General features: G+C 43.5%; 1 protein-coding gene across 1 annotated transcript; it reads left to right on the top strand.

The window, feature by feature from the left end:
• Window positions 1-12,478: 12,478 nt before the first annotated feature.
• LOC308225069 (deoxyuridine 5'-triphosphate nucleotidohydrolase-like) lies at window positions 12,479-12,898 on the top strand (the record flags this gene model as incomplete). The annotated part of the gene is made up of 1 exon (XM_080625529.1): window positions 12,479-12,898. The coding sequence occupies one exon, from the start codon at window positions 12,479-12,481 to the stop codon at window positions 12,896-12,898; it is 420 nt and encodes a 139-aa protein (XP_080481655.1).
• Window positions 12,899-13,816: the final 918 nt, after the last annotated feature.

The raw sequence follows: 13,816 nt of genomic DNA, 5'->3' as shown, positions 1-13,816 counted from the left end.
TGGAGGCAAACACTGAAAACTCAGATGCTCACAGTACAGCCACTGCTGAGGCAGAGGGCGGGAGCACGGCGCCGGCTGGAGTTCAGTTTTAGTTCCCTCATGATGTACTCGTGTACGATGCGTTCCGGCACTGCAGCCTTCACACGGGGCTGGCGTGGGGCAGCGCTGAGGTGAGGCCGGGCCGCGCACAGCGCTTCCTGCCGCAGCCCTTCCCGCCACTGCGCGGCCCGGGCAGGCGCTGAGGGGAGGCGGTGGCAGTGGAAAGCCCCCTCGCCTCGCCGCGGCTGCAGGGCTCGTATTAAAGAGCCCCAGAGCAGGAGGAAGGGGGGAAATGTCTTAGCAGGTACTTTGGCTTGAGGGTTTGGGGTTTGCCTTAATCCACGCAAACTTGGAGCATTGTGAACTTCCATGAGGAAAGTCACCTCAAAGGTACAGGCGTGTTCAGCAGTAAGCATCTGCAAGGAGTGGGGAAGAAAGGGGAAACTATGGCTTTAAAGGAGATTAATGGTGAAATTCCAGTCAAGCTGTGGGGTTTGGGGAGGGTGTGAGGGAAATGTGGTGCCATAGGAGGGCTGGAGGGTGCCCGGTGGGTGTTTGGGTGCTAAGAATGGGGGAAGCGCTATGGAAATGGTTAATAATAATACTGAATCACCCTAAATACTGACTAATAGTGTCCTACTGAAACGTTACAGAGTAAATATGGGTACCATTAGAATTACCGAGTGCTATTACCATGTCTGCATGAGCTTTCCAACAATGGGTGAGCTCCAGGTCTGCAGCGTGTCCCTGTGCGGAGCTGCTAAAGGGAAATCAGTGCCAGTCCCACGGGCTTGGTGAGGCAGCTCAGGCTGCTCCCCTGGTTACTGCCACCAGGCCTCTCACAACTGCCTCTCCTGGGTTGTCTTGCTGCATCCAGAAAACTCCTGCCTGTCAACAGTCGTTTAACAGCCATGTTGCAGGGAGTTACTTAATTACATTAGCAAGACTAGGTTAATATTAATCTTCAAGCCAATCTGTTCTGTAATATAACATCCCAAAAAAGCATAATCGTTATCTCCCCCCTTAACACGCAAAGTGGGTAATAAATGAAACATTGAACCAACCTTTTCAGTTAAGAGTTAGTTGTGATAAGGAGGCAGGATCATCTTGTAGTGCTTAAGGAGGTTTTCCTAGCAGCATGTTTGCTGACTTCTGTTCTTTATATGAAGAATTGAACTTTTATAGGTGTTAATCTAGGCTCTTTGCTAATCAATGCGTTTAGTATAAAGGCATAATTCTTTTCTCTATTTGGTTGCTGATATGTGCATTCATAAGGTATCTATGTGTCAGTCATGCATTCTTGTTGTGGTTTAAGCGCAGTTGGCAACTCAGCCATGCAGCCCTTGCTCACTCCCCCCATTCTTCCCCCCCCCACTCCTGAAGGGATGGGGAGGAGAACCAAAAGAACGTAGCTCCCACAGGTTGAGATAAGAACACTCCAGTAACTAAGGTATAACACAAACCACTGCTGCTATCACCAATGATAGTAATGATAAGGGAAATAACAAGGGAAGAGAATACAATCGCTCACCACCCACCGATACCCAGCCTGACCAAGCAGTGATCTAACCCTTCTGGGTAACTGCCCCCAGCTTATATACTGGGCATGATGTGCTGTGGTATGGAATACCTCTTTGGCTAGTTTGGGTCAGGTGTCCTGTCTCTGCTTCCTCCCAGCTTCCCCTCCTCCCCGGCAGAACATGAGACTCAGAAAGTCCTTGGTCAGGGTAAACATTACTGAGCAGCAACTAAAAACATCGGTGTTATCAGCGCTGTTCCCAGGCCAAAAGTCAAAACCACAGCACTGCACCAGCTGCTAAGGAGGAGAAAAATGACTGCTACTGCTGAACCCAGGACAATTCTAAAACAGAACTCCCCAAGAAGTATGGGGCCTCCTCCTTCCAGTTTCACCAGTTAGAGGTACAGCTGGAGGAGAGCAAAGTCCAGTCAAGGCACCTTGCTCCAGCTGTTGTCTCAGGCAGAGAACCTCCTGAGAGAAGGCAGCCAGGCAGTGCCCATTGAAATCCTCTTTCATGCTGTAGGCAGAATCAGAGTGTACAGATAAGTTTGGGGAATTTCCTTGGCCAGGTTTAGTTAACGAACATGAAGGTTTATCAGAAAAGTCTGGGCTAGCGTTGTGTTTGTGACAAAATGAGCACAAATGAGGTTCCTGAACAAATGCCAGGGGAAGAGCCTCGAGGAAAAAAGGTAAAGCTTGAAGGCAAAGACTTGCTTTGCGTTGTTTTGAGGAAGCAGTAGCAGCACAGGAGCACAGGGTGCCTTCTACTACAGCAGTACAACAACGAGGTATTTGTAGCTACCCGCAGGTACTTGCAACCCCTAGCAGCTTTATTGTGTAGCTGTAACACTAAGTATGTAGGTTGCAAAATAAACCTAAATACAGTGTATGGACAACTGTGTCTTGGAGTAAGTTCTTGCTAATGTAGTTGCTTGTAAACCCCTGGGTCTCAGCTGCTGGCTTAGACTTGGGTGACATGGGTACCCAGGTACAGCTGCAGCTTGTGCTGCCAGCGGGCACCACTCGGTTCACTCCTGCAGGAGCAGGAAGCGGGGTGTAGCAGAGCATGTGTACCTCTGTTGTACGAAACGTCTTGGCCTCTCCTTGCAGGATGTCTCCAGAGATCCTCTGCCAGCAGTGTACCTTCCGTATGCAGCTAGCTATTCAAGAGAGACTTTGCAAAGCTGTTGTTCAACAGCACCTTTTCTGGCTGTTTCTGTGACACACTGTTTGCACCTCCATCATGCTGGGTCTCGTCATTCCCCTGTGATTGCAATGGAGCAGCCCGAGGTAGGAACTCTGTCTGGAGAAGCCCTGGAGATCATGTTTGGTTGACAAGCAAGGTATGTGCTCTAAATGAACTCCTTTTCTTTTAAATATTTTTCCTCGTAAGGAAACTTGAAGTTTGATTCATGTATTTAGCTTTATGTTGGTCTGTATAGTATTGGTGTTTCGATTATAACCATTCCTTTTCAGCTTTCTCTTTGTTGTCTTAGTTACAAGTTTAAGACCATAGCTGGCTTTAAAATCCAGTTTGAGCTTCTGTACAACACAGGCCCCCTACTTTCCTCTCATAAGAAATGCATGAACTTCTAGGCTGGTAAAAAGGGAATTTAGTAAGTAATGATTATCTGGCTTAAGGCGTTCAGGTGGCATTAAATCTTCCTTATGTTATTTGTTTTATTGGCAAAATTTAGAAAAATCACTTTGAATGAATCTCATTTCACTTTTCTGCTGTTAACTGCAATGAGACAACTGCGTGTAAGTGAGGCACAAGATTTGGTGATACAGTTTCTTGGCTTCTTCACTTGAAGCTTGTGAAAATCAAGCAAGGATGGGAAACTAATTTTTCTTCTTGATTCATATTTATCACCACTGTATCTGAACTGTGAATTCACCACCAGAAAGCCATTTTCTGTATTTTCCCTCATCCTACTTGTCCTTTCTCTCTTGGGAGCTATTTTTGTCACAGGTACTGTGTTTACCACTGCAGGTGGCCTGTTCCAGAGCTTTTTGTATTAATGAACCATTTCCTGCAATTTATAACATCCTCACAATTCAGCACAGCATCTTGTTTCTCTGTTCAGTGTGCTAACTGTCTCCATTTCAGTGCTCTGGGGTCTGTTTTACCATAATTACTAAACAGACTGCGAGATGCAGTTGCTATTTTCCATTTGGCAGATGCTGTGTGCATGTTTATAATCCACCCAATCATTCATTTTTCCCGAGTTCTCTCTTCGCAGTTGCCATGTTACGTTTTAAAGTGCTGTTTCTATTCTGCTTAGTCCAAAGGACTGTGTTATGCCTCTTACTTTAGCATTTAGCATAAATAACTCTACTTTCAGGCTGTTGTGTTTATGGATGGTCAGTGTCAATGTTATGACCTTTTATTATTTTTGTTTGGTTTGTTTAAATTTCGTTTTTCATAACAGATTGGGTTTTTTTATTGAGCAGATAAGCAATGTGAGGCTGCAGCCCCAAACATTCACCTTTTGTGTTAGAACTCCACTACTTCCAGGAGTTATTCTTCTTGTTGACCACCATATTCCAGTGGAAAAAAAATCTTAAGCATCTTAATGTTATAAAGCTTTATTTCTAAATATAGACTGCGCCAAGCCAAATAGCTACAGTAGTTGCATGGTATGTGCACGTATCTCTGCATTCAGGGAGGATGATCTACTTTTGCTTTTTTTTTTTTTTTTCCTGGCAAGCCTCCTACTAAGTGGCTGCCTCACATGTATCAGTTATCTGGAGATCATCCCAAAGAAAGGCCAAGGATTTTAGGAGGTATTTCTTCTGCATCATCTTTCCCAAAGGAAAAGAGAGACCTCAACAGAGTTGGTGTAAATTGTTGTTTATTTGTACTGCAGAGCTCACCTAACCCTTGTAGTTAAGCTGGTGTCCAGCTTCTGCTACTACAGTGTCACTGAACTGAGTCTGTTTTACCACCTGACCTGGAATGTCTGAACATGGAATCAGGTTATGGACAGCAATATGACTTTTAATGTCACTGATACTGTACAGGGCTTTGGATTTTCTAGGGGAAGCAGCAGAATGAATAGAGGAAATACCAAATGGGTTGAAAGTAGCAGAAACAGAATACTGACAAGAAATCTGTAAGCTGCTTGAATTCTAAGTTATTTCTGTTCCCATAAAGGCTGAATTTTGACCTATGAAGTGCAGGAGCAGGGAAGTTAAGAAACATTAAAACACATTAGGAGGAAATATAATGAACAGTCAAACGAAGGAATTGACTCTATTATCTAGGAACATAATATATCAAAGGCAATAAATTTGATGGATTTAAAGGAGAAAAGGCTTTAAAGCTAGGATAGGTATGGCAGGGAGAATGGTTCTCTGAATGCTGCCTTTGGCAGCGAGTCCATATGAGAAAAGGCAGCATGTGGCCTAGAGCCAGACTTTAGTGATGCAGCCCAAACTGCAGCAGATTCAAAAGGAATACCCCAATGTGGAGGATGTTTGAGCCAAGGAGCAATTAATTTTCTTTCTAAAGCCCCTGATCAATGTCTGGATGGCAATGTAGGGTCAACTGGTGATGCCTAGAAAATACATAGCATAGAGTCCCACTAGGATCTAGTTTTTCCCCTAATCCAGAAAAGATCAGGATCAGTCCATCTACACTGCTGAAGATCAGAGAATAAAGATGATGCTGACTTTTCTTCCCTCAGAGGAAATATGCCTCGCCTAGGGAATGATGGCTGCTCATTTGTAAGAGATATGGAATGTCAGAGTCTTTCAGAAGAGGAAATACTAGTGTGGGTTACTAGGATGTGCTCTTTGCTAGGATGAGGGAGCTTGTGTAGGCATCTTTGGGATCCTGTGATCATAGATGTTCTTATAGGTAAGGACAAGGATACATAAGAAAGAGCTTCAGTGTTTGTTTGGTTTTTTCAGCTTTAACCACTCTTACCAGCAGGTAATCGGGGAGGATGTTCCCCCAGAATGACCCACTAAGGTGGAGAGGAAGAGGCAAATAGGAGATGGGCAGGGAGAAATACTGTTTCATAGGAGGATGCTCCAGTGATGGTTTCAGCACTGAAGTTAAATGAGCACTAGGCAGGCAATACTGGGCCTTGTCTGGGATAATAATTGGAGGAAAGCACCAGGATGCAACAGCTTCCTCACACAAAAGCTATCAGGAAACAAAAGGTTTCACAGTGTTCTCTGAGCCGGGAAACATTCCATTCCCATTTGTGCAAGCTAATTCCCACCTAGGGCCATTCATGTTATATGGGAAAGCAGCACATAACCTTACTGGAGAGTTAGACCAGTCATCACTGCAGCAGAAGACTCAAGGCTGCCTCTGACACCGGCATCCCTACTCATCATCCATTTTGGGCCAGAAACTGTTCATAGCTTAGAAAGAACACCTTTAGGGGAAAAAAAGGCAAGTAGACCTGTCTAGATAAAACCTGGTGACTGAAATACAATTTACTGTTAAACAACCTGTGAAGTTCTGGGACTAGTTTTAAATAATTGTTCTGTTTCAAATGTGTTTATCTTCGAGAGAGACAAGAGGTGGGAGATGCTTTTGTCTTTTATGGCATAAGCTTTGCTTCAAAAATAGAATTCTGAGAATCTGTAAGTAGTGAGAAACTGTCCTGAGTAACAGAATAGTGAAAATTGTCATATTTTACCCAAAAGGAAGGGAAAAAACTCATTTTCTAAAGTAATAACTTGTAATTTGACAGCATGAGTCACTTGTGTCGTTATGAGTGAGTCATGAATAGAAGAGGCACTAAGAGAGGGGTTTTTTGAGCTGTATTAAGATAACAAAGAAAATTCCTCTTACAAAATGGTGCTAATAAGGCAACAATGCATTGGACAGTCTGGGGCAAAGCTTACTTGAGGTATTTAACAAGTTTACTCATTACAAGCACTATTTTTATTAACTTTCACTATTTAAAAAATAAAGATAAAGGCTGTTTTCAATTGATTTTGTTTTTCTATGAAAGCCAATTTGCTTGCCTTTAATGGAGGTTGGAAAAACCTTCTCCTTAAAAAGCCACTAAGGAGCCCTCAGCTTCAGTATTATGATCCAACTCAGATCTGTATTACCACCAGAGATCCACACTTCACCTCTTCTGCCATGCAGAGTTCAGCTGAAGTCACCATGGGCACAAATGCAGCTACTGGAGATGATCTGGTCCCATTACTTTGTGATTGTTCCTACGCATGTTCGCCATTTACCCTGAGGTGGGAATAAACTGGTGAGAGCTTCACAATAATGTCAGTGATATTTTCAGCCTGGTTCTCTAAAGAAGGGAGGCACTTTCAGCCATGCTCTCCCTGTCCATGGCTGAAATACAAGCCTGTATTTTCTTATATCTGTGTGCTTCCACTTGAATTTTGAGCCTGATCCCAATCAATTTAGGGAATAGAATGGGTATCTAAAAGATAATGAAGTTGACATGAGTTTTGCAAAACTTACTCTCTGTGTAAGGAAGACTTTTTAATTCTATTTTTAGTGTTATGTGGGTTCATCCTTTGTTAGCTTCTAGATTATCCACAAAGATGCAGGCCTTTACAAATGCCAGATTTGTATGAAAATCTTTAGTGAGAGTTTGCAGCCATCCATGAGGATCAAGCTGTAGGAAAGCAGGCTCCAGTATTCTCTTCATCCCAAGTAAAGAAGATGTAGCTCATGGACAGAAAAGGGCAGTGGAATAAAGTAGCAATAGCCAGTGCAATAGCCACCATGCAACATATAAATTGAATCAGCTGTTGAAAACTGGAGATTTAATGAGACAAAGCTTTGTGAATGGTACAAGCTAAACTAGTAAAAGAATAAAGTCAGTAATTTACATCTTGTAATTGCTCTGCATCACTGACTGGATTTCAGCGGTACTTGGAGTTTTTACTCATCATTAACAATAACATCTGCAACGATGGCAGGCACAAAACCAGCTTCAAGTGGAAAATAATGAACAAAAGAAGTAGGAGAACAAAAACGAATGAAGTAAATAGAAATCAAGTTTGAGTTAGACGGAAAAAAAGAGCAATTCTTTGCAGAAGCAACTGTGATGTTGCAAAGAAAAAAAGTCATTTGAATTGATCTTGCTGTTTAGAAATGAGTAACACAAGATAGCAGTTACCCTGCAGTTCTGAACTTGTGAGCTTTTAGCTCCATGGACTTTACTATCTTCTCTCTCTCACACACAAAACCACACATTTATTAAATGAAAACTCCTTGGTTTCTGTGACTAAAGCATTGCACTCCCTTTGTGCTGCACTGGGAGGACAGTCAGTTGTGAACTTCTCTTTCCTGAGGATCTGGGACGGCAGAAACAGCATGACTGTATTCAATGAACTCAAGGAGCTGAGGACTGGGGTCCTCTATCAACCTCTATTTCTTTTATAGACTTCCAGGCTGAAGCATGTGCCGCTGCTCAGTTGGTCACTGTTCTTTACTTAGTCCACCCTTTGCCTGATGTGATTCCCATTCCTGTGTCTGCACAAAACCTAGCAGTGCTGAAAGAAAAGGCTGGATGCTGTGTTTGCACACTACCTAGTGGTGCAGAAGGAAGCGGTGGAATGGGCTGGACTCTGGAAAGGTCTGCTTATGCTCTCACGATGCTGGCAGCCTTATCATTTCATTAGTTTCTTCTGATATTCTCAGTGTCCTTCAGAATTCACACTGGACAGTCTCACCTATCTGCTATGTGGTTGTAAACATTGCTTTTTGTATTCTCTGCTGAAGAATGTTTTGAAATAATTACACTGGATTATATTTTGGTTCTTTGTTTAGTGGCTCTTTGTATCACATATATGTAGAGAAGTTACATTGGGGAAATGGTACAGTTCTGTGAGTTTTCCTTTGTTGTTATGCAGTTTGCCACAACAGCATGTTGACCTTGGTGTGTGAAATACTTATCTACCAGCTATCTCATTAAAGACATGTTCTAAAGAGCTTTAGATCGAGCTCTTCTGGCTGTGATAACCAGAGGAGTTATCACAGGCAAGGTGTTACTTTTCTATTCTTTGCATTTTGGAGGATGGCAGAAAACATGGAAACTCTTCTCTGCCCCCATAGACAAAAGAGCCAGAGTGTGATTCTGACCACAGTGAGGTGAAAGTCAAGGGTTTAAGCTGCGACTGACTAGAGAAGTTCCCTAGCAAATACAGACTAATGGAATTGCAGATGGGTCTGTATACAAACCTCCTTACTTGTCAGCTGCAAAAAAGACTGTGGTCTACTTGCAGAGCTAGAATACAAAATGTATTGTGTGAGGGACTGAATGTACATTTCCCAACCCTATGTCTTTCATTATGACTCACTGGTCATCATGACCATCATCATGGTCAGGTCCTGGTGGTAATTTGGGGTTTTGTTCATTTGCTAGATTAATATCTTATTTGGTGCTGAGTTAAGACTGGCCAATAGAGATAAACAGGCTTTAGTTCTAGCACAGTGAAGTATCTCTTGGGGAGAAAAAAGAACTCTCTTGTCCTGAGCATCTGACCCCAGCTGGTTGATTCTCACTGCCAACTGTGTCTTGCATGAGAGGAAAATGAATAAAATTACCAAACAAAGAAATATTTTCAGTAAGTACCCAAACATTTAAGGCTAAACATCCTTCTTGGAATGCCAGGATTTGATTTCAAATAAGCAGCTGAATTGAAGGATTATTTTGATAGCATTGTAGAAATACTGGTCTGGAGATGTTTAAAGGTCAGGTAGAGTGTTCTGTGTGGTTTTTGTTGGGGTTGGGTTGTGGCTTTTTGGTGGCTGACTGCTTAGATCTGGGCATGCTGTCTTCACAGAGTTCGTGCTGAACATATGGACTGCCACAGTCTATGTTACACAGGTTACTGCCCTTGCCAGGGTTTCAATACTCCTCCACTATTACAGAATTGTGAATATGTGTTAATTTTCTTTGTCTCTCTGGTAGAGATTCCACCTCTTTCATCAACATGAGACGATGAATTGAGATATTGAGGAAGTAGAGAGCAGTTGCTACCACTGTAAAATTATTTAATTAAATTACTCATAATTTACCCGGAGCTGTATTGGGGCGGGGGTTGTGGCAGAATGTAATTTGGGAATCAAACATGAGAGAACAATTTCATCCAGCTTTACTGAGCGTGCTTTTCAAATAGTCAGGGGTAGGTCACTCTTGTGTTTCAGTTTTAGATTTCGGGTGGCAGTAACATAGTACAAAATGCCAGCATTAACAATGAGGTAAAGGCAGCATCATGCGTGGTGCTGGGTTTTAATGTTATAGAGCACTGTACACATGCACTCTAGATTAAACCACGTGGTCTTTGTGACCTCCGCTGTGCGTAACAGTGCCATGGATAGCAAAACATTTCATTCTGGTTGTGGTACATGAATCCCAAAGTTCTGAGTCCATAAAAGAAGCTGTGTTCTCCTAGTGCTGATCCTGTTGAGAGTACTATGTTGCCTCTTGGGTAGACAAATGGCAATGTACTCTAGCTTTTGTTAAACAGGCAAGTATTTGAAGATTTTGGTATAGCATCAGCCCTTTCCTGTTAGGAACATGCTGTGTTCACAAACCGTGTAGATGTGGCCCCCAGTGACATGGTTTAGTGATGGCCTTTTCAGTCCCGGGGTAATAATTGAACATGATGATCTTAAAGGTCTTTTCCAACCTGTTTGATTCTAAGATTCTATGCCTCGTACCAACCTGACTAAGCATCTGCACTGAAGGGGTTGAATGTCATTGACTGACAGTGTACAAAGAACTTTTGCTTCCTATTCCAAAGTGCCATACGTTACACATGTACAGCATATTATGTCATAGAAATGATTTCATGTGGCTGTAGCCAGATTTGTGTGTAGCATGATGTTGGTGTTACCCTGATAAAATTCCATGACCTTTCACCAAAAGAAGCTGTTGTTCTGTGTTATGGGTTCTGTAGGAGGTGAAGGCGATAGGATTTGCATGATGAGCTTAAGAAACACTCTGGGAACAAGCTCTGAGGCCTTGATACTGAACAAACCTTGGGTCGATAAGTTGGAATGTTGAAAGACAGGAAATGTAAACAAGCAACGCTTGGGTGGGTAAGCCAGGGTGCTGTTGTAACAAAGAATTTCAGTTGGAGGCCAGAGGATGTGGGGGTCTTGAGAAGAAGTGAAGCAAGAAGGTGAAACTGTCGTGGCGAGAACAGCACAAGATCAGCATTGTGATTGGACTGTTTACCTGGGGGATTCTTGGAGAAGCCAATGAGATTGAACGCGGCGCGCTCGTGCAATTTGGGAAAGTACGGAACAAAGGGATAAAAGGGCTTGATTGTAATGAAGTTTTGTCTCAGTATCCTCACTGACCTGAGTCCATGTCCTGATACACCACAAATGGTGCCCAACGTGGGGCACGAAAGCGACTAGCAGTCAATCTGGTGGTGTAGCTCAGCCGAACTACATGCTGAAAGGAAGCAAGTACATACGCTGAAAGGAAGCGAATTCAGAGCTCTTAATTGCCTCTCGCAGGACAAGAGTAAGCGGCTGAGAACTGTGGGGACTGCTTTAACAAAGGAACAAAGAAATGTTTTACAAGTTGTTGCTAATATTCTTAAGAAGTATGGGAAAAAAGTAGATGAGGAAGAATTGAAATGTATTCTTCTCTGGGCATCAAAAGCTGATCCATCTATTAATGTTACTAATATTTATACCCCGGAGATTTGGTGTTAATCTGTGGGACTGTGCCACGAAAGATGATGAAGTTGCCGCCACTTTGTTGAGCCCTTGGCAAATTATTTTTGAAACTTTAAAAGTTCATGTTGGCTCACAAGCAAAGGAAGCAGAAGCCGCCCCCTCCGCTGCTTTAGCACCACCCTCTTTGCTGGACTCTGCCATGAGATCAAAAAATCAGTCTGCTGTTGCTGCTCCTGCGGTTTTGCTGCCTGATAATTCTGATGATGACCTGGATGGTCCTTTGACCTGGGGCTTATTGATCCGGAAAAGGAGCTTGATTTGTATCCCCCCGATCCTCATGATAAATGGGCAGCTGTAAAGAGAGAAGCGAGACGAGCAGGGGATGCAGATGCATTGCGTGCTTTCCTGGTGGTGTATGTGCCGGATCAAGATCTGCGGTGGGAAGGTCTCTCCTATGCTCTCATCAAAGATAACAGGCGAACGGTGGCGGCCCGTGGTCTTGGGGCCCCATATACAACTCATTTGATACAGTCTGTCTGTGATACTCATGTATTTACCCCAAATGATTTCAAAATGTTGTTTCATTTGATAACGATGGATATGCAATATACTATGTGGGAGTTGAAAATGAGGCAGCTCGCAGGCGTCCAGGCTACTGAAAACTTAGCGCTGCGGGCTTGTGACCCATTGCGAGCAGTTACTGCCGATGCATTACTGGGGCAAGCTGATTTTGGCACCAATGCTGCACAAGCAAGGATTTGCCAGGCGGGCTTGCAGCAAGTTAAACAATTGTCATTTTGTGCTTTGAAAGCTGTCTCTGAAACCGGTAAATAGAGACAGCCTTTTGTCCAAATCAAACAACAGGCAAACGAGCCGTTTATGAAATTTTTAGACCGACTTAATGAGGCTCTGGAAAAAGCACTCGATAATGAGAAAGCACGCAAATGTATCTTTAAGCAACTTGCTATTGAAAATGCTTGTATGAATGTTGGGTCTAGACAACACGATCTGTCTCTGATTGCGGAAGCATTTGCAGCGTTGTCAGTTAAGTCACAGCAGTGCTTTTCATGTGGTCAGTATGGCCATTTGAGTAAGAACTGTCCAGTAAAAGCAAATAATAAAAGGGGAGCACCTGGAATCTGCTCGTGCTGTTGTAAGGGGTGTCATTATGCAAATCAGTGCCGATCAAAATTTGATTGGGATGGCCAGCCTTTAACTTTACTGGGAAACCCCAAGCGGAGTACAGCGAGGGGCTGTGCCATGACAGCAAATTACCCCTCCGAATGGCCCCCTCGCGAAGCTGCCGCAGTTTGTGTGCCAGCTCAAGTGACAGTGCCGAAGTGGACCTGACCACCTCAGGAGAGACAATAATTCAAGACACATCAGTTGTACTTACTCCAGCTGGCACACATGGCCCACTCAGGCATGAAAAGGCAGCGCTGTTAATTGGACGATCCTCTACAACAATAGGAGGCCTTTTTGTGCTGCCAGGGGTCATAGAAGCTGATTTTGAAGGAGAAATTAAAATAATGGCATGGACTCCAATGGCACCATGTACTATACCAGCAGGAAGCCGAATTGCACAATTAATGTGTTTTTCACCCCAGTCACTGGGTGCCATCCACACCGTGCGGGGCTCAGGATGTTTTGGATCTACAGGGATACCTGAAATTTATTGGACCCAACAATTAACTATAGACTGACCCCAATTCTCCTGTGCTCTAAAATCAGGAGGGACAAACATTACTTTGCAAGGAATTGTTGATAGTGGAGCAGATGTTACAGTCATTTCTGCACCACAGTGGCCCTATCAGTGCCCTTTAATGGACACTCATGCTTCCGAATCAGGAATTGGTGGTCAAACCTCTCCAAAACAAAGAGCTTGTTGTTATTTTTGGACCAGAAAGATGATCTGCTTTGATCAGGCCCGATGTGTTACCTGGATCTCCTAGCCTATGGGGCAGAGACTGTTTAAGCCAATGGGGAATGCATTTAAGCAGGGATTTTTCCTAGGGGCCACTGTTCTGCAGCAGGTCCCACCTTTAACCTGGAAATCAAATGAGCCCATGTGGGTAGATCAGTGGCTCCTCCCAGAAGAAAAACTGCTGCAATTACACAGATTGGTGGATGAACAGCTGAAAACTGGTCACATAATCCCCACAACCAGCCCATGGAACACACCTGTCTTTGTGATTCAGAAGGAAAATAATTCTTGGCGGCTTTTACATGACCTAAGGAAGATAAATGGGGACATTGAGGATATGGGAGCTTTACAACCCGGGCTCCCCTCGCCAACAGTGTTACCACAAACATAGGCTCTCATAGTCATTGACTTATATAAGCACTCTTAAAACCATGCTGCAGAAACAAAATAGAGGGAGGTCAGGGTTAACCCCACAAGAATGTATAGCGAAAGCCTGTTATGTTTTGGATTTTTTAAATCGTTGGACAGAGGATGGACCTCCTGTACAGCGCCATTTCAGGGGTTCTAAGGATTTTAAACAGGGTGTCGTGGTTTAAGCCCAGGCGATAAATCAGAACCACGAAGTCCACTTCCCCCCCCAACCTTTCTTCCCTCCGCTCCTGGAGGGACGGGGAGGAGAATCAAAAGAATGCAACTC

Source organism: Psittacula echo (assembly GCF_963264785.1).
Source record: "Psittacula echo genome assembly, chromosome: 9".
Taxonomy (NCBI): domain Eukaryota; kingdom Metazoa; phylum Chordata; class Aves; order Psittaciformes; family Psittacidae; genus Psittacula; species Psittacula echo.
Note: the sequence above shows the minus strand (reverse complement) of the source record. Positions and strands in the feature narration are given on the sequence as shown.